The following is a 22,354-nucleotide window of genomic DNA, read 5'->3' as shown; positions in this document are numbered from 1 at the left end:
CAGTCGTTGGTACAGCTACCGAATGGCTCTTTCTGCCTTCTAACTGAGTCTAGCACTCACCACCTAATGTGGCAGTTTTTGACTAGGGGCTTCCAGATCTCAAAATCCTGCCCCCATCGCCACTTTCTGGTCGCCATAGGACTTAAACCGGGATGTTAGGGTGGTTTCCCAAAGAGGATGCCTGTGCGTGATTTTGTTTAACGTGCGGAGACTGGTTCACTCATCCCCCACACGGGTCCTTGACAGATCTGGGTCGGAATCCAGTGGCATGGAGTCCAAGATGACTGGAGGCCCTTTTCTGCTGCAGCCTTCATCCGCCTTCCCAGCCGTTGTGATGCTCCCCTATGGCCAGCCATCATAATTCGCCTGTTCCACCGTTGAGGTCTTGGTTGGTTGAATTGCTCTTTGTTAGGGACCTCCCCTTGACCTTACCACCATGGCTGGCCCTACCAGGAGCATAGCTCCAGACGGCATTGCTCTTGGGATCACAGGACCACACAAGCATCTCCATCACAACAAGGTGGCAAACCCCAGAGAGGATCATCATATGTAATGATCTTTTCAGTCCCTCTTTTGATTTCAGCTATGAGAGCATCTTTATCTCCAAACAGCCACAGTATCTGATTGTTTTTCTGTTTTTCATTATCAGTCTCGAGGGTAACATCATCTCTCTCTAGTACTGACACTTTCTTCACTTCATGTCACAGTAACACATAGAAATAAGTAGATTATAACACGAGAGTCAGTAAAGCTACAAAGGACAAAGAGATAGAGTGCCCTATTTTAAAGATCTGAAACGCAAGTATCAAACGTGACACGCAAGTAACTTTGTGGGCGGATCTCGCCGGATGGGTGGATCTCTCCAGACAAGCCAGATTCCACCATATCTTTATGTATACAATAATAATTTATACTATTCATGTACATTATTTATGATTCTGTGCAGTAATGTCCTGCATAATATTGGATAAATTGAGGATAAATTATTATTATACACTGTAACATTCAGTTTTAACTATTAAAATTCTTCCTTTTTTTGTAAATCTGTTTTTAGTGCTTAAACTTAAACTTCTATTAATTAAATTGAAAAATCTGAATTTATAATAATATATTAACATGAATAATTATATTAATGAATACAAATAAATTTTTTATAAATTATGTCTAATTAAATGTCATTTTTGATTAATTTAAAAAAAATACATGACATGTAGAAATGCACATTAAACCATGCATGAACTTTATATCAGGTGTAACTCAGGTCAAGCCTTTGTGCCTAACAAGTTAAACAAGTTTATTCTGCAGCTGGAACATTGGCCTTGGCAGTGGTGATATCTGTGGGATTCACACACCTGTGGGCATCAGCCATGAGTAAACACTTGTTCCGTACAGCGCTGCAAATTTCTGAGGGCATATATATGGACGATGGAACAGTTCAGAGTGCAGAAAGACCAGACAGACTGCAAACATGCTGAGGATCTTGTTGTTGAGTGTGCTGGCCGCCCTGGGTAAGACGCCTCTCTCTTTCTGTTGAGAAAACCACTAAATCACTTCGATTTTACCAAGTTAACAAATGCAAATCTACTCAGCTCAGTCTATATGGGCTCAAACTACAAAATTACTACACTCCTAGTATGTCTAAGTGTGTTTTTTTTTTGTGTGTGTGTCCAGCGCTGGCTGAGCCCAGATACTTGGAGGATCAGAGCATTGAGGAGCGGGTTGTGGGTGGAGAGGTGGCAAGACCCAACTCCTGGCCCTGGCAGGTACGACATTTTTAACATTAACTCAATACAAATCCTTTGAAATCTCAGCAACTACTCCATGGTCTTGTACTTTATTGTAAAGCGACCTTGAGTTTCCTGAAAGGCGCTATATAAAATAAACACATTATTATTATTATTATTATTAATATGCTTTTTTTTTTTTTTTTTTGTGGTTTTCCACAACTAAATGGACATGGTTGTACCAGCTTAAGGTGGCCAAGATATTTTTATAAATATGGTAGAAGGTTTGTTGGTGATCCACTAACAAAATCAACCAAGATGGCACCTTGGCACCACAATATTGGCCATACATTTATAACTTCTAGTAAAACTTGAAGCTGGTTATAACTGGATTTTCCAACATATATAATAACAATAATATCCAATCAGCAAGTTATTAATATACCACTCATATTGAAATTCATTCATTCCCTTTCTCAGATCTCTCTCCAGTACCTGTCCGGCGGCAGCTACCATCATACCTGTGGTGGGTCTCTGGTCAGAAGGAATTGGGTGATGACCGCCGCCCACTGCGTTGACACGTAATGAATCCACGTTTTTTTGTATCTAAATGGTTAAGAAACAACACAAACATCTGATAAACTGAGACAGATGACATGATGAGTATGAATCTGAAGGAGTTTGAGGTCTCTGCAGAACAATAGTTGGCATTTCTAAATTTGTGGCCGTTTTCAAACTGGTGGGTGATTCTAAATCATGGAATGAAAATGATGCGCTTTACCCCTAAACCCTACCGTCACTGTGACGGGGGCAAATCAGGTAACGAGGTCGAAAACACCCCTCCATTGGCCAACTCCCATTACTGTCCTGCAGAGACCTGTTGACCTTGTTCAGAGCAGCGCCATGACAGGTATAAAAGCAAGGCTCTGAGCAATAGACTGTGTTTTCAGTAGGATCCACTGTAAAAAAATGTATAAAGTTCCTAGATCACTTATAATATTCCACAGTTCATGTTGTCCAGAATTTTCTTTTCTTTTAAATATATATTTTAGCAGTGTTCATCAGCAGAACAATCCAAACACACATTTAATAACAGTACAACCCTCTGACTGAAGAGATGAATGTCTATTCCTCACTGCCTCGCTTTCATTCCTGTTAAAAATCAAAGATGGCGCTGCTGTGAATAAGGTTTTGATCTGAAGCGCGCCTCATAGAACTGGTGCAGTTCGCCCTCTGGCGGAAGGTGTAATACACTTTAAACGTGTTTGAAAAACATTTTTGGTTGTACTCGTATGGATTCAGACAGCTGTGTGTTGACCATCAAAACTCTTCTAATTTTGCCAATTTTTTGCATTTAATCAGGAACAACATTGACTAGCCAATGGAAATTTCGCGCCTTTAAGACATCAATAAAAAAGTGTTCGCTTGTTCCTTACTCTACTTATGTGTTTCTGAACGTGTTTCCTGCAGCTCGAGAACTTGGCGTATTGTCCTCGGCGACCATGACATCTACAACCACGAGGGTCGCGAGCAGTACATGACCGTCAGTCAAGTCATCATCCACCCCAACTGGAACAGAAACAATGTGGCTTCTGGGTGAGTATATAACATACAACACACGACTGTGGCGACAGTTACAGAAAAACAAACAACAATACTATTGCCAAGCTGATTCAACATATCTTACACAAATGTAAAAAGTAAATATATTTACTGTAATATATGACTGACTCGACCATTTAACGTACGCATCACACTCAACTGTATTGATAATTCTTCGCAGCTTTCTAAAATGCTTGATTGTGATTGGTCAACGGCAGCATTTAGCCGTCACAAATTGTCTAATAATAACTGTCACCTGTTCAACCATACCAACGTTGCATATTATTCTGCTGATTTTCGGTGCTATTTTCTTTTCTCTCTTATCACTCCACTAGCTAACAAGCGACATCAGTTTTTGTACTCAAAATACATTTAGAGGACTTAAGTAGTAATATATTATTGCTTTTTATTAGCGAAAGATTTAAAGATAATAGTAATACAGGTAAAATTATATATATAAAAAAAAAAACTCAGATCAATATTTTATGTTCTCCACTCAGGGTTCAGTCAGACCACCTTCTCTATTTATTATTTATTTATTTTTGGTTACACTTTATTTAAGGTGATGTAGTAACATTGTACTCACTTAAACAAGTAGCCTACTAACTACTTACGGTTAGGGTTTGGGGTTAGACTTTATTTTAAGGTGTGATTGTTACAGTGTAATTATATTTAAGGACTGAGTAATATTAAGCAACTACATGTACTTACTATAGGGTTAGGGTAGGATTAGAATTTGGTTGAGGGTTATTTGCTTGTAATTATGCATTATTTACGGTTAGGGTTAGTATTACTAAGTACATGTATTATGTAACAAGGACACTGTAAAATATAACGTTACTGGGTTTGGTTTAGGCCTAGTTACTTGTAATTATGCACAATTTACTGTTACTATATGGACTATATTATATAGTAGTAATATGAAAGTACATGTAGTAACATGTAATTACGTCAGCTTAAAATAAAGTGTTACCTTAGTTTTTGCACTAATGACAGTAAACACATCATATATCAACAATTACGCAATTACTACACATGCAACTAGGCCTACTGTATATCTACAATTACAGATAATATCAAAGCAGCATACTTGACTCTATTGAGTTTTTGACATAAGTTTCATGCATAACTACCCCGACTTACATCATCAACACAACATCCATGAGATCATATTAAAGATTTTCTAAAGTTATAGCGGCCCCTAGTATGAGAAATGAAGTGCGCCTTGTAGACTGTGATGTGTGTTCTTTGTTTTTCAGATATGATATCGCTCTGATGCGTCTGTCCTCTGATGCCTCTCTGAACACGTATGTGCAGCTGGCCGCCCTTCCACCCTCTGGACAGGTTCTGCCCCACAACAACAACTGTTACATCACCGGCTGGGGCCGCACTCAGAGTCAGTTTCACTTCAGATAGCTTTGACGTTGCCTGAAATCATGTGCATGTACTCATTCCTGATTCCTTCCTCTCATGGATGTGATCATTTAGCTGGTGGGTCACTCTCCGCTCAACTGAAACAGGCCTACCTGCCCGTGGTGGCCCACAGTACCTGCTCTCGTAGCGACTGGTGGGGAAGCACCGTGAAGAACACCATGGTGTGCGCTGGTGGCGGCAGCATGTCTGGATGCAATGTGAGAAAAACTGGCTGGCAAACAGATCATGAACTATTTCATACTGCAGTAAAATGTCTAATTTTGTCTCCTGTTGTGTTGTTTTTAGGGTGACTCTGGCGGTCCTCTGAACTGTCAGGTCAGCGGTCAGTACGTCGTCCATGGTGTGGCCAGCTTTGTGTCATCATCGGGTTGTAATGCCTACCAGAAGCCAACAGTCTTCACTCGTGTGTCTGCCTACAGCAGCTGGATTAATGGAGTAAGTGCAATTATATCATGATTATAATAAAACTTTACATAAGGAACTAACAAGCAATCAATGTAATGACTGTATCTTATAATACCCTGTTTTCATTTCATATTTCTTGTGCCATTTTGTTCTTTTCAGATCATTGGATAAGTGGAAAAACTGAGAAGATAAAAGGAAAACATCCTCCATTTATCAGCTTTTAACATCTACAATGGCAAACAATATTTACAATAAACTTTACATCTAATATTGGGCTGCTTTTGAATCATTTTAAAGATGTGTGTCCTCGTTTATGTCACATACTGCTCTGAGACACAAAGGTTGAGGATCCAAATGCAGTTTTATTGAACAGAGGGTAATCCAAAGACGTAATACAGAAAACAGGCAATACTGTATGTCAAAAACATCGTGTAATCAGTCCAAACAATAACAGGGTCACAGAGGGGCACAGGCTTAAAAACATTTGCTTCAACTGTATCAGTGTTTCACAAAGCCTCGACCCCACCACTAGTAATCAGTCCACACAATAACAGGGGCACAGGCAAAAAGGAAAATCCAAGGACAGGCAGAGATCAAAACCAAGAACATGGAAATAACAGACAGAATGCTCAGAATTGCAGAAAAAACACTAACAAGACTTCGCAGGGAATGAATGTGAAAACCAGGCTATTATAGGCTGAGTTAAACAATGTAATGAGACACAGGTGAAAGTGATAATGGAAGATAGTCTGAACTAAGGATTATGGGGAATGGAGTCTGTGGATGTGTGGTATTGTCCTGGTGGAGTACCCTCTGATGGTAATCCCGGGCATTCTCACTGGTAATCGTTACAGTTTATTCCAGTTTGATTAAAGGCAATAAATTTAGTAGAGCACTTAACTATCTTTAGGTTTTTTTTTTTTAAGTGGAACTTTAAATTGTTCATACGTATTGGTCCCGACATACTGTATATCTGGCGCAATATGGCTGCCGTCGCATCATCCAGGTGGATGCTACACATTGGTGGTGGTTGAGGAGATTCCCCCTTCCATGTAAAGCACTTTGAGTATCTGGAAAAGCGCTATATAAATGTAATGAATTATTATTAACAACATTTTGGATAGATATACCAGCAGTATATCTATCTTATATGAACTTTTATTAATTGAACAGATAATTTTTCACAAATTACTTTGAAATGAGAATAAAACAAAAGCCATTCATCCAAGGAGCACACAAAAAAGCAGTGGAATACAAAAAGCAAGACCATTACCAAAAAAAAAAAAAAAAAAAAAAAACAGACAGGCAATAAACCTTGAAGCAGACTCATTAGAACCTCATTAATATTCAAACTGATAATATGTGACCCTGGACCACCAGTCACAAGTTGCACGGGTATATTTGTGGTAATAGCTACCAATACATTGTATGGGTCAAAATTATAGATTTTTCTTTTATGCCAAAAATCTTTAGGATATTAAGTAAATATCATGTTCCATGAGGATATTTTGTACATTTCATACCATAAATATATATAAAAAAATATTTTTGTAAGAGGATGCAGCAAAATCGCGAACAAAAATGCACAACTTTAAAGGAGATTTTCTCAGTGTTTCGATTTTTTTTTTTTTTTTTTGCACCCTCAGATTCCAGATTTTCAAATAGTTGTATCTCGGACCAAATATTGTCCTATCATAACAAACCATACATCAATGGAAAGCTTGTGTATTCAGCTTAAACCCAGTCATTTCTACCTGATCAAAAGAACACTCAAAATAATACAGTGTTGAGTGTCAAACCGTTAAGTTAAAATTGACTATTGGTAGGTGTTGTCTCTATAAAGCTGAGAAAGGATAAAGTGTTTTATAACAAAAAGAGTTACACATTTTAACTTTAAACTTGAACAATTTAAATTAATTTTAATAAACTGCAATATGTTCATTTCAGAGCGTCTGTACACAGAGCCAAAAGAAAAAAAGATCACCATGTTACTCACCACGGATTGTAACTTTATATGTCTTGTATTAAAAGCATCAAAACAGTGCTAAATATGATTGTGTCACTTACCGTGGGCAATCACCATGAATCTCTTGCATGTGATCTTTTTGCCGCTGATGATTTGTAGTGTATAAACGTCTGAATGTGCTCTGCTGATATTCCTGATGGTCAGATCTCCAGTTCGCTGGTTTAACTGTAATCTGTCTCTGAATCTCCCATCAGGACCTTCATAGAATAAGGCCTGATTGGTGTCTGCGTTGAGTTCAGCTATGAACGTTTCTTTATCGCTAAACTTCCACAGTATCCGCTCATCATTCTTCAGTTCGGAAACACCAGTTTGTAGAGTCACAGAATCTCCAACTGTGTATTTCAGCGTATTCACTGCCAAAGAGAGAGAAACATATAGAAGAAACATGTGAATGTGAAAGTAAACCGCACTATCAATACTGTGATTATCTTGAGCTACTCACGCCAAACAAGAACGTTGAATTTCTTGTATGAAGCTTTATTGCTGCTCTTCATCTGTACTTCGTAAACTCCAGAGTCGCTGCTTTTGGTGTTTGTGATGGTGAGATCTCCAGTTCGACTGTCCAGCTCCAGTCTGTCTTTGAATCTCTCGTCGTCAACATCGTAGACGCTGGTCTCATTGGTTTGCCCATCAACTTTGGCTATGAGGGCGTTTATAGGTTCAAACTTCCACAGAATCAGATCATCTTTCTGTATTTCAGTAATACCAGTCTGCAGATGGACAGACTCTCCCTCCGTGAATTTCAGTGTGTCCACTTCATTTCATAAAGAAATAGAAACAAAATGTGTTGATATGTGCAGATGAACAACTCAGAATCAGAATCATTTTATTGCCAAACATGTACAAGGAATTTGTCCTGGTGCAGAGGTGCATAATAATAATAATAATAATAATAATAAATAAAATAAATAAATACATACATACATACATACATAAATAAAACAAGGAATAGAAATATTATTAATAAAAATAGATATCTATTTTACAATTTAACTGTACATTTAACGGTACATTACTGTAATGTGTGCAAAAAGTCACAGTTTGAACTTTGAAGAATATACAACATAGACTGAGTAGTCTGCGATTAATGTAATGTGTGTGAAACAGTGTTGATGAGGCCATTTGGCTATGGAAAGAAACTGTTTTTGTGGCGTGAGGTTTTAGTCTTGATGGACCGCAGTCTCCTGTCTGAAGGGAGTGCCTCAAAAAGTTTGTGTCCAGGGTGAGAGAGATCAGCCAAAATCTTCACTGCCCGCTTTAGAATCCTGGAATTGTACGGGTCCTAAAGAGATGGCAAATTACAGCCAATGACCTTCTCAGCAGAGCGAATGACACGGTTCAGTCTACTTTTATCTTTGGCAGCGTTCCAGATGGTGAGGGAGGAGGTGAGTATGGATTCGATGATGGAAGTATAGAAGTGCACCATTGTTGTCTTCGGCAGGTGAAACTTCTTTAACTGCCGCAAGAAGTACATCCGCTGATGAGCTTTTTTGATCAGAGAGTTGATGTTTAGCGCTCACTTGAGGTCCTGGGTGATGATAGTTCCCAGGAAGTGGAAAGAGTCCACAGTATATTGATTGGGGAGTCACGCAGTATGGTGGGGGTATATGGTGGTGGGTTCTTCCTGAAGTCTACCACCATTTCCACTGTTTTTACAGCATTTAAGCAAACTGAGAGGTGAAATGAAAGCTTTAGCATAAGTTCTGCTGGGAAGACTCAATTACTACGTCACTTATTGCCTCCACTTCTATCCAATCATATTCTTATGCTCACTGTATAAAAGCACGGTACTTACACATGTTTGAGTTCGCAGATACTGAAGCGACGATTACCCCCATCCTCCCCACCACCACCAGGATGGTCCCGTCCATACCTCCCAGGGGGGTCGGCTGCACCCCTGCCTTCATCTTTAGGCAGGAATTGCAGATCCGATACTCTCGGATTATGCACTACGGACGGGGCCTACGCCAAATGACTTTGTAGATTATCAGCTTGCTGAGCTGTCAATAAATGTATGGTTTATTGAAATAACTCTCCCGAGTCTTTCTGGTAGAACTAACATGTATACGCTCACCTGTGTAAGTTCAGTCAGGCCAAAATCCCACAGTATTCAGGCGTCAGACGTAAGATATGAGATGTTAGACATCATGGTCTGAGAAAATGTCGATGTAGCTGAGAAAGGATTTTTTACTTTGCATCTGCATAACATACGTGGATAACATACGTGTGGATAAACGTGTGGATATCAAATATTTAGGCTAAATTCTATTATCTTAACAATCCTTTTAATTTTGGATATGATCAGAACACACACTGTTTTCATGTTTTTGTGGGTTGTACAACAGTGTAGACACTATTAGTAATATATATCTCATTTATACATATATGCATATAAAGTGGAAAATGTTTGTCATTGATCTTTTTTGTGTACGTTTAAAGGTGATATTACTGTTTAGGTAAATCAAAAATAGAAGAAAGGTAAAAATAAAGAAAGGTATTCCTTTTTTTTTTTTTGGTCATTGACTGATTTTAACTTAGGCTACCTGTTAAACGTAACGTTTTATGGGTTTCTCTGTCTGTTCTGTATATTCTGCATGTCTCCTCAATCAAAACCATCTGATTCAGATCAGCTCATTAATACTCAGATAAAACTGATAATGCACTTTCAGTAACCGATGTAACCCATGTCATGTCTACTTTTGCTGTTATATAGTATTAACGCATCTTTATACATATTAAATGTGATGTTATAAAGACATCATGGGGTTTCTAAAATTATATTGGCTTAATTGATCCCCTGGACTCCAATTTGAAAACCCATGTTCTTTCGATTTTAAATGTAAAAAATGTACACAACAATAATGAAAACAAAATAATTTATTTTGGTTATAATTAGAGCTCCAACTTACAATTATTTTAATAACCGATTCATTTTTTTGAACAGTTTATTATTTCTTAGATTGAACAGGTAAAAATGCCAAGCTTTACTTTCTGTATTTTATTTAAAAATGTGTTATTCCACACCCTGCCCAAGGTTGTAACAAAAATTTGCACAAATTGTGCAACTCGAAGGCTATAATAACAAATACAGTGACTCGCTAGCTGTCAGGACGAGCCTTTATGCAAAATGGAAATGCTTTATGCATTAAACAACACACATATCTGTCAAAATGCCTGACGGGACTAGCCACACCAAATGATATGCTTATTTCATTAGTTTAAAGCATAGAATATAAAGAATTTTCATGTTGCATTTCAGAAGTGTTTTGTCCATAGAAATGCATTATTCATTACTGTAAAGTGACATGACTGACTGATGTTTTCTGCACAATCCGAAGATACGATTAATTGATATCAAATTTGTTTAGAGTAGTAAGGGCAACATCTTGCATCTTTTTTTTAGCAATAATGCATTATTTGCGAAGACCTCATCTTTAATAGCAAAATTAAACTGAAGGACAACTCACAACACTTGAAAACTCTGAATTTCCTGTACGAGGTCCCACTGCTGATGATCTGTAGATTATAAGGTCCAGATGTGATGTTACTGATGGTCAGAGCTCCAGTGTTCTTGTTCAGCCTCAGTTTGTCTCTGAATCTCTCGTCTGCATCAGCATATGTCGTCTCTCCGGTCTCTCCGGTCATTTGAGCGATGAGATTGTCTTGATCTCCAAACATCCACATGATCAGATCATCTCTCTGTACTTCAGTATCTAGGAGTCACATTCTTTTCCTCCTTCCCTAAAATCATCCTTGCTTCATTTGTGACAGCACAACATATAACACAAGAGATCTTTGATTAGATAAATTGTGTGAATTTAAACATCAGGGTTTGAAATTGCAACAAAGATCATTCAGATGCCAATTTATCAGTTTGACAAGGACATTTTTTGCACTATGCAGCGTAGGTGCATTAGTCCTGAGAGATTCCTTGTCTAATTTTCAAAAAGCAGTTAAGAAAGCTAAATGTCAATATTTTTCACAAATCACTGATAAGTATAGGCAAAAGCCAAAGCTACTTTTTGCTACCATAAAATCGAATTTAAATCCTTCTCCTAAAGCTTATCCTGTACCCTCTCATTTCAATGGTGATTAATTTCTCACATTTTTCTCCAATAAGATAGCAAATCAGAGGCCATGCACTGTTGAAACTCGTAACACTCAGTTTATATATTCTCCATGCTCTTCTGTTTGTCACGAATTTATCTGTTTCTATTTCATATCTACAAGAATGATTGCCCATCTCAAACTTTTTCTAGATAGTGACTTGAAACTTGATAAGCAAGTAAATTCTGTTGTCAGATCGTGTTTTTTCCATCTTAGTCTGCTGACCAAATTTAAAGCCAAAGCCTTTTATTTGTCCCCAAGCCTTTATTCTGCTTTTAATAATCAGTAAATTGTATTGTTTATTTTTTTATACATTATTTTATCAACATTTTTTTTTTATGAATGTTGTTTGTTTAAATTTTCTGTTTTAAAATGTTCTTCCCCATGTCTGTCATGTTCATGTTTCATGCTGTTTTGAAAAGGTAATGATCTTTTCAGTCCCTCAGTGATTTCAGCTTTGAGAGCATCTTTATCTCCAAACAGCCACAGTATCTGATTTTTCATGGGTAACATCCTCTCTCTCTAGCGCTGACACTTTCTTCACTTCATGTCACAGTAACACATAGAAATGAGTAGATTATAACAAGAGAGTGAGTAAAGCTACAACGGACAAAGAGATAGAGGGCCCTATTTTAAAGATCTGAAACGCAAGTATCAAACACGAAACGCAAGTAACTTTGTGGGCGGATCTCCTCGGACAAGCCAGATCCCACCATATCTTTATGTACACAATAATAATCTTTTACATTGTAATCCTGTATTTATACAGAGGATGACATGCACCTAAATTATGTGATACTATACTGTAAAAACAAAACAATAGGTTTTAACAAATACAACATTTATACTATTCATGTACATTATTTATGATTCTCTGCAGTAATGTTCTGCATAATATTGGATAAATTGAGGACAAATTACTATTATACAGTACACTGTAACATTCAGTGTTAACTATTAAAATCCTTCCTTTTTTTGTAAATCTGTTTTTAAACTTCTATTAATTAAATTGAAAAATCAGAATTTATAATAATATATTAACATGAATAATTATATTAATGAATACAAATAAAATTTGATAAATTATGTCTAATTAAATGTCTATTTTTGATTAATTTTAAAAAATACATGACGTAGAAATGCACATTAAACCATGCATAAACTCTATATCAGGTGCAAAAGTGAGATACTGTGAGATGCTGAGTTGTTAACTCAAAGCAAACTCAGGTCAAGCCTTTGTGCCTAACAAGTTAAACAAGTTTATTCTGCATCTGGAACATTGGCCTTGGCAGTGGTGATATCTGTGGGATTCACACACCTGTGGGCATCAGCCATGAGTAAACACCTGTTCCGAAGTGCAAACTTCTGTGGGCATATATATATATGGGCGATGGAACAGTTCAGAGTGCAGAAAGACCAGACAGACTGCAAACATGCTGAGGATCTTGTTGTTGAGTGTGCTGGCCGCCCTGGGTAAGACGCCTCTCTCTTTCTGTTGAGAAAACCACTAAATCACTTCGATTTTACCAAGTTAACAAATGCGAATGTACTCAGCTCAGTCTATATGGGCTCAAACTGCTAAATTACTACACTCCGAGTAAGTGTGGGTTTTTTTCTTTTGTGTGTGTGTGTCCAGCGCTGGCTGAGCCCAGATACTTGGAGGATCAGAGCATTGAGGAGCGGGTTGTGGGTGGAGAGGTGGCACAACCCCACTCCTGGCCCTGGCAGGTATGACATTTCTCAATACAAATCCTTTAAAAACTCAATAACTATGCTTTTTTGTGTGTGTGTGTGTGTTTGTGGTTTTCCACAACTACAGTAAATGGACATGGTTGTACCAGCTTAAGGTGGTCAAGCTATTTTTCTAAATATGGTAAAGGTTTGTTGGTGTCCCAGTAACAAAATCAAGATGGTGGTCTACAAAGCAGGTTGAACTCGGCAACACAATAATGGCCATAAATGTATAGCTTTATACCTAGTAAAACTTGAAGCTGGTTATAACTGGATTTTCCAACATCAATAATATCCAATCCCCCCGTTAAGATATTGAAATACCACGGTAACACTTTAAAATACGGATCCTTCGTTAATGAATAACTACACAGGAACAAATGAGTAACACAATATTAACAATCTAGTAACTACAATTAACTAACAAGTAACTCTGATTAACGAATTAGTAAGTAATAGCACACAGATTTAAGTGGTAGTTCACTATTAACTAATCAATAACTACTATTTTTTAATACTTCACAGAGAACTACTGAATTTTTTTACAGATTTAAGTGGTAGTTCACTAATAACTAATCAATTACTACTATTTTTCAATACTTCCCAGAGAAATAATGAAAAATTTTTTTGCAAACTAATGCAGGACAAATTACTAGCACTAGATTAACATTACTGCTAGATACTGTACACTAATTATAAATATGTAATAGCGTAGCAGACTTATGATTTGGGAAAGCTGTCAATAATTAGCCTAGGCACTGCTGTCTTTTAGAGAACTATTCATAAACTAAATAATTTTTAAGAATTGTTTTTATAAATGCACTTGTCTGGAACACTTACCCTGTGGCCGATTTTCCGGCATTCCTCTGGACTGGCTTTGAATAACTAGACTCATCATGGTGAGTACTGGAACATACTGAGTCATCAGCCATCCATATACCAGTTATTTTATTATAGCTTGAGTCATTTGAGACACTTGAGTCATTACTAGTTAGTTAACATGATCTTCACTTTAGAATACGGATCCAAATAATTAGTAGTTCCTATAGAGGTATGTAGTAACACTTGAGTCATTACTAGTTAGTTAACATGATCTTCACTTTAGAATACGGATCCAAATAATTAGTAGTTCCTATAGAGGTATGTAGTAACACTTGAGTCATTACTAGTTAGTTAACATGATCTTCACTTTAGAATACGGATCCAAATAATTTGTAAGTCCTATAAAAGTATGCATTAACACTTGAGTCATTACTAGTTATCATGATTCCATGCTGTAGTTACTAATGAAGAGCCAACCCGAAAGTGTAGAATCATCTAATCATTCACAGGATATATATACACACACATATTTATATATATATATATATATATATATATATATATATATATACATATGAACAAAGAGACATACATAAAAACAATTTTGAGTGGTAGGTTAAATAATGAAATAACTGGTATTTGGATGGCTGATGACTCAGTATGTTCCAGTACTCACCATGATGAGTCTAGTTATTCAAAGCCAGTCCAGAGGAATGCCGGAAAATCGGCCACAGGGTAAGTGTTCCAGACAAGTGCATTTATAAAAACAATTCTTAAAAATTATTTAGTTTATGAATAGTTCTCTAAAAGACAGCAGTGCATAGGCTAATTATTGACAGCTTTCCCAAATCATAAGTCTGCTACGCTACTACATATTGATAATAAGTGTACAATATCTAGCAGTAATGTTAATCTAGTGCTAGTAATTTTTCCTGCATTAGTTATTAAGTTTTGCATGAATTGTGATTTTCATTATTTCTCTGGGAAGTATTAAAAAATTGTAGTTATTGATTAGTTATTAGTGAACTACCACTTAAATCTGTAAAAAATTCAGTAGTTCTTGGGAAGTATTAAAAAAATAGTAGTTATTGATTAGTTAATAGTGAACTACCACTTAAATCTGTGTGCTATTACTTACTAATTCGTTAATCAGAGTTACTTGTTAGTTAACTGTAGTTACTAGATTGTTAACATTGTGTTACTCATTTGTTCCTGTGTAGTTATTCATTAACGAAGGATCCGTATTTTAAAGTGTTACCAATACCACTAGTGAATTTCATAATCCTTTCATATTTTCAAATTCTAATTAAATCACTGTCCCTTTCTCAGGTCTCTCTCCAGTACCTGTCCGGCAACAACTACTATCATACCTGTGGTGGGTCTCTGATTAGCAAGAATTGGGTGATGACCGCTGCCCACTGCGTTGACACGTAATTAATCCACGTTTTTTTGTATCTAAATGGTTAAGAAACAACACAAACATCTGATAAACTGAGACAGATCACATGATGAGTATGAATCTGAAGGAGTTTGAGGTCTCTGCAGAACAAAAGTGTGTGTTTCTAAATTTGTGGCCGTTTTCATGAAAATGATCCGCTTTACCCCTAAACCCTACCGTCACTGAGACGGGGGCAAATCAGGTAACGCGGTATAAAACAACCCCTCCATTGGCCAACTCCCATTACTGTCCTGCAGAGACCTTGACCTTATTCAAAGCAGCGCCATGACAGGTATAAAAGCAAGGCTCTGAGCAATAGACCGTGTTTTCAATAGCATCTGCTGTAAAAAAAATCTGTATAAAGCTCCTACTTAGATCAATTATCATTTTCCACATGCAGTTCATGTTGTCTGGACTGTCGAGTTTTTTTTTTAAGTTTCTTGGAAATATATTTTTTATCAGTGTTTCATCAGCAGAATAATCCAAAAACACTTAAATAACAGTACAACCCACTGACTGAAGAGATGAATGTCTATCCCTCAAAGCCTCGCTTTCATTCCCATTAAAAATCAAAGATGGCGCTGCTGTGAATAAAGTCTATTCTTGATCTGAAGCACGCCTGTTCATAGGGCTGGCTCAATTCGCCCTCTGACGGCAGATGTAATACACATTCAATGTGTTTGCAAAACATTTTTAGTTGTAATTTGTTCTTACTCTACCTATGTGTTTCTGAACTTGTTTTCTATGCAGCCCGAGAACTTGGCAGGTTCTCCTGGGCGCCCACGACATCAACAACCATGAAATGTACTACAGGTACATGGACGTCAGTGAAGTCATCATCCACCCCAACTGGAACAGAAACGATGTGGCTTCTGGGTGCGTATATAACATACAACATGTAACGTTACATGACTGTGGCGACAATTATACACAATTTATACACAACTATATCTACAATACACTTATATTTTTTAACTCAACAAACTAGACTGTATCGGTTATACAACTAAACACAAACAACAATACTATTTTAATATAAAGTAAGGAATTTAATGTATATGACTGTCTCTACCATTTAACGTGAGCATCACACTCAACTGTAGGCTATTGATAATTCTTCGCAGCTTTCTGAAATGCTTGATTGTGATTGGTCAACCGCAGCATTTAGCTGTCACAGATTTACTATTAATAACTGTCACCTGTTCACCCATAGCAACGTTGTATATTATTCCGCTGATTTTCAGCGCTATTTTCGTATCATTCCGCTAGCGCTAACTAGCGACATCTTGAATAAGAGTTTTTGTAGTCAAAATAACTTTAGAGGACTTTAATAGTAGTATAGCTGTATATTATTGCAGTTTTCTACTTTGTAGTGGACAATTTTTTATTAGCTGAAGATTTAAAGGGGTCATGAACTGAGAATTCAAATTTTCCTTGATCTTTTGGCAGTTAATAGTTCGTTATACCATAAAAAGACCCTGTAAGTTTCAAAACTCAAAACTTCCTTGTTTTTCCAAAAACTGATTTTATTGAAACCAGGGGCGGTGCTAGGGGTGGGTTAAGGGGGCTGCTGGAGCCCCGAATGTTTTTATTACCAAGCCTTGTACGCACCATCACTGAGTTTTCAAGCTAATGAAAATAATTTAGATTAGATCCGCAGATTTGCTCTCTCACATCTACAGTGTCAACTTGTCATTCAAACCCGAAAAGAACCGCCCACTGAGGCTAGTCCTTCTGACTGACATGTAAACTGGCCAACCATCGATGAGAAGTTAAGCGTCTTTACGATCCTGCAAATGAGATTAGATCTTTTGGAGCCAGGCAGTTTGTTGGTGTATTTTACAAGATCAATTTATTTAAAATGGATATTTCAAAATTATATAGAAAAAAAGGAAGTAAAACACCCCCAGCCAGCACTTAAAAGGCAAGATACGACAGCTTCAGGTATCTGTAACTTTTAATCTTATATTAAACCTTTTAATATTATATTTCTTATTCGGTTTTAAATTGTGTCTGATTTGTGTTTTTGAGCATCTAACAGTTAACGGTTGCGCAACAGTCTATAGGACACAAACACACACGCATTTAGAGCGTTTATATTTTTGGTACTTAGCATGGTCTGTGGCAGACTTTTCGTGTCAACAATTCAATAAACAAGATAATAATAAAAAAAAAATATATATATATTGCTGACGAAAATGGTGATGGAAATTTGACCTTGTTTAAAAAACAATTAAAAACAAACAAATTCAAAACATTTTATTTAAAGGTGCATTGTGAGTAATATTAGGAGCATTTGTTGACAGAAATGCAATATCATATACATAACAATGCTTTCAGTGGTGTATAAAACCTTAATGAACCGTTATGTTTTTATTACCTTAGAATGAGCCATTTCTATCTACATACACCGCGGGTCCCCTTACATTGACATGTTTCTACAGTGGCCCTAAATGGACAAACACAAAGAAGCTAGCTAAAGTGAGCGAATAAAACACTGAATCAATGATGAACAAGTAACAATAATATTCGCAACACCATATCGTTTTACTGAATAATTAAGTGAACATATTTTCTTAAAGGGGGGGTGAATTGCTGTCTCATGCATACTGAGTTTTTTACACTGTTAAAGAGTTGGATTCCCATGCTAAACATGGACAAAGTTTCAAAAGTTAAGTTGTACGTTTGAAGGAGTATTTTTGTTCCAAAAATTGTCCTTCCGGTTTGTCACAAGTTTCGGGAAGTTTTTTTCGAGTATGGCTCTCTCTCACGTAAGAGAGGGCGGAATTTCCTTATATGGGTCCAAAGGGCACTTCCCTCGGAAAGACACACGTGCGCACGCACTCGTAGACCAGAGCAAGAGAGTGAAAGCAGTTCGCCATCAAAGCGCCCTGCCCGGCTTTTGGGAAGTCAATGTCACCAAAGAAGTGTGTTTTTGGTTGCCAGGGCAAGACAACCCTGCACAGATTCCCAAAGAACCCAGCGTTAAGGAACCCGTGGATGGAGTTTGTTTTTCCTGAGCATAAACGGAGGTGTAGACTGTTTGTTCCCTGCATTTCGACGATGATTGTTTTATAAACAAAGCCCAGATCGTCTAATGCTTAAGGATCGAGCAGTCGCAATAAAGGTTCACGGTCGTGCGTTGGAACCAGACGGTGAGTAACTGTTGAACAAATAATGTCTCTGTGTGTTGTCACTAGCTCGGCGCGTTAGCACAGCTAAGCTTCGCCCACACGGCCCGCCCCCAGCCGCTAGTTTTTTTCCGGAAAGACTCGGTACACCCTATCTTTCTTTGATTAATATAATAAAACAAAAGACTTTTTGGAGATATGAAGGATGCAATATTACTCTATAGGTACTCAAGATTAACAGGAGATTGAGTGAAAATGAGCATTTCACCCCCCCTTTAATTTATCTTTGTAAAGAAACCTCATTGCTTAACTGCCTACTTTCTGTTGTCTCAGACAACATGTTTTCCTGTTGGCCACCGTAACATCTGTTGGTTGCAATTTGCAACCTCACACCTAGATGCCACTAAAAATCACACACTGCACCTTTAAAGTTTATTCTGTGTACCCTGACACACATATGGATTTTTCTGGGCTAAGACCTGGATATCCACTCACCCTAGAACCACCCCTAATTTAAAAACTAACCCTACGTCTCAATGTCCATACTATCCATCCTAAACAGTTTGTGAGATTAAAATAAGTGTGCTCAACCTTCAACCTACGTACTCAATACACTATAGTTCACTTGGTTGGCTGAGACATAACGGTCTCAATGAGAGGCAAAAGTGAGTTGTAACGCAGTCTATTCCTTACAGCGTCCGTCAATGCAGGCACCAATGATCCTAAAAATACACATTCTAGGTCTTTAGCACCACCCTTTACATAAATCATTAATAAACTTAACCATGCACTCACGTCGAGCCTTCTCAGATCAACAAGTCATCGGCACAGGAATGATCCTAAAATACATTCACAAGTAGCCAAGCCCAAACGCAGAGTAACACGCACACTGCATTCTCCGATCAACAGGTCATCAGCGCAGGAATAATCCTAAGACACATTTGCGGGAACATTATACTAACATCTCTCCTATTAAGATCAACTCATAAAAAACTTGTTTACTCACATTGAATTCAGGTACAGCATTAACACACAAGCAGTTCTTCCAACGCGCCAGTAAAAGGAGAGACCACGCACACTCGTCGTGCATCAAGCAGAGAATGAGAACAAACGCTCTTTCATTGACACCCGCGAGACTTTAAATGCGGCCGACCCAATCACCTCACCTGCCCACTTAAAGGCATAGTATACTCATTCTGGTTACAGTGGAGTCAACTTGCCAAGAGAAGTGGCCATATCTCTGTCTTGAGGAAGCGAAGCTGACACAGGTGAGTTTGTACCTCTTTCAGGAGTCGTGGATGTGGCTATAGAGCTAAACAAACAGAAGGTAAACTTATTGTGAAACACAGTAGTCACACAGCTCTGATGGGCCGATCATGGCTACAGAAAATAAAGCTAAATTGGCAGGAAGTACATTTAGTGGTGAAAGAGTCTACCAGCCTACAACATTTCCTGAGGAAGCATGCAGAGGTGTTTGGAGATTAATTGGGAAACATGAAAGACATTACTGTAATGCTGGCCATTAAGTCTGATAGTGAACCTACTGTAAGTGCTTAAAAGTTTGCCCTGTTCCTTACACGATAAAGCCTAAGGTAGAAACTGATCTAGACCACCTGGAGAAATCTGGCGTACTGAAGAAAGTGAGTGTTAGAGAGTGGGCCACGCCAATTGTTCCCGTATTGAAGAAGGATGGATCAGTCAGAATTTGTGGTGATTTCAAGGTTACTGTCAACCCTGTTTTAACTGTAGAACAACACCCCTTGCCACTAATTGAAGATCTTTTTGCTGGATTAGCAGGCGCCAGAAATTCAGCAAGACAGACTTATGTCAAGCTTACCTCCAAATGCAGGTCGATCCTGTTTCCCAAGAGCTGCTGACCATCGTGACACACAAGGGCCTGTATAGATATCAGAGGCTTCCTTTCGCCATAACTTCGGCTCCAGCATTGTTCCAGCCTGCCATGGACCAGATTCTGAGTGGATTGAATGGAGTACAGTGTTATCTCGATGATCTGTTAATCACAGGAAAAGATGAACCTGAATGCAACACAACAAAGACTAAAAGAGTATGGCATTTTGGGTGAAGAAAGACAAATGTGACTTCTTCCAGCCCACCATCGAGTATCTAGGACATGTAATTGGCAGTGCTGGTCTTCACAAAAGCACCATCAAAGGTAAAAGCTATTGTGGATGCGCCATCTCCAAATAACGTAAGCCATGTGCGATCATTCCTAGGACTGTTAACATACTATGCAAAGTTCATGCCAAACCTTTCCAGCAGACTTCGTCCATTACATGAACTGTTAAACAAGTCCAACTGGACTTATATCATCAACACAACATCCATGATCATATTAAAGATATTCTAAAGTTATAGCGCGAAATGAAATGTGAAAAAAAAGTCTGTGATGTGTTTTCTTTGTTTTTCAGATATGATATTGCTCTTATGCGTCTGTCCTCTGATGTCTATATGAACCAATTTGTGCAGCTGGCCGCCCTTCCACCCTCTGGACAGGTTCTGCCCCACAACAACATCTGTTACATCACCGGCTGGGGCCGCGTTGAGAGTCAGCTTTCACTTACTTCACTTCAGATAGCTTTGACGTTGCCTGAAATAATTTGCATGTAACTCATTCCTGATTCCTTCCTCTCATGGATGTGATCTTCATTTAGCTGGTGGGCCACTCTCCTCTCATCTGAAACAGGCCCTCCTGCCCGTGATGGACCACAGTACCTGCACTCGGAGCGACTGGTGGGGAAGCACCGTGAAGAACACCATGGTGTGCGCTGGTGGCTGCAGCTTTTCTGGATGCCATGTGAGAAAGACAGACTGACAAACAGATCATGAACTGCTTCATACTGCAGTAAAATGTCTCATTTTGTCTCCTGTTGTGTTGTTTTTAGGGTGACTCTGGCGGTCCTCTGAACTGTCAGGTCAGCGGTCAGTACGTCGTCCATGGTGTGGCCAGCTTTATGTCATCAGAGGGTTGTAATGCCTACCAGAAGCCAACAGTCTTCACTCGTGTGTCTGCCTACAGCAGCTGGATTAGTGGAGTAAGTGCAATTATATCATCATTATAATAAAACTTTACATAAGGAACTAACAAGCAATCAATGTCATGACTGTATCTCATAATACTGTTTTTATTTCATATTTCTTGTGCCATTTCGTTCATTTCAGATCATTGGATAAGTGGAAAAACTGAGAAGATGAAAGAAAAACATCCTCCATTTATCAGCTTTTAACATCTACAATGGCAAGAAATATTTACAATAAACTTTACATCTAATCTTGGTATAAACTTTACATCTTTATTGTTTAATCAAAAACAATAAATACATTTAGTAGAGCACAACTATTTGAAGTTATTTTTTTAGGTGGAAATTTAAATTGTTTATACGTTATGGTCTTGACATATTAACTCCTTCAGACCATTGGAAACAAATTTATTTATATGTCTGGTCACTGATTGGTCCCTGAGAAACCAACAACAATGAAAATATGCCGTCCATCGTAGTGGAAACATCTAGTAATTAATGAGTTCACAAAAATGTAGTTTTTTAGATGAATTTTTACATATAAGGAGAGCAAAATATCAAGTAGGTAAAATTGTTTTGCTCAGTGATTAAAAAAAAAGGTCTGTAGGGAATAGCAACATTTTAGGGAAATTGTGTGGGCAAAAAAGATCCACTGTCAATAGTGACAAACAATGGCTATTTTGACTGTACCTTAAAGGGGTGGTATAATGCCCTTTTCACAAGATGTAAAATAAATCTCTCATGTCCCCAGAGTGTGTGTGTGAAGTTGTAGCTCAAAATACCTCAGAGATATTTTTATATAGCATGCATGTTAAAGTTGTCACTTTTTGAGGGTTAGCAAAAACGCACCGTTTTGTCTGGTCCTTTAAATGCAAATATGCTGCTGCTCCCGACAC

At 37.8% G+C, this 22,354-nt stretch overlaps 1 protein-coding gene across 1 annotated transcript; it reads left to right on the top strand.

Annotated features, from left to right (window-relative positions):
* The first annotated feature begins 1,408 nt into the window (after nt 1-1,408).
* On the top strand, nt 1,409-22,207 carry LOC307169634 (transmembrane protease serine 9-like). The gene is made up of 16 exons (XM_079890363.1): nt 1,409-1,508; nt 1,672-1,763; nt 2,205-2,305; nt 3,195-3,320; nt 4,586-4,722; nt 4,815-4,957; nt 5,046-5,195; nt 11,737-11,804; nt 12,698-12,771; nt 12,935-13,026; nt 15,181-15,281; nt 16,040-16,165; nt 20,850-20,986; nt 21,093-21,235; nt 21,324-21,473; nt 21,601-22,207. Exons 1-16 carry the CDS (start codon nt 1,469-1,471, stop codon nt 21,610-21,612), a joined length of 1,692 nt encoding a protein of 563 aa, XP_079746489.1. The 5' UTR covers nt 1,409-1,468; the 3' UTR covers nt 21,613-22,207.
* The last annotated feature ends 147 nt before the right edge of the window (nt 22,208-22,354 follow it).

Source organism: Squalius cephalus (assembly GCF_949319135.1).
Source record: "Squalius cephalus genome assembly, chromosome: 13".
Taxonomy (NCBI): Eukaryota; Metazoa; Chordata; class Actinopteri; order Cypriniformes; family Leuciscidae; genus Squalius; species Squalius cephalus.
This window is presented reverse-complemented; position numbering and strand designations above follow the sequence as displayed.

Coding starts and splice junctions, on each gene's coding strand:
- LOC307169634 (XM_079890363.1), top strand. CDS start 1,469: ATGCTGAGGATCTTGTTGTTGAGTGTGCTGGCCGCCCTGG. Junction 11,805..12,697: donor CAGTATCTGATTTTTCATGG/GTAACATCCTCT, acceptor GCGATGGAACAG/TTCAGAGTGCAGAAAGACCA. Junction 15,282..16,039: donor GCTGCCCACTGCGTTGACAC/GTAATTAATCCA, acceptor TTTTCTATGCAG/CCCGAGAACTTGGCAGGTTC.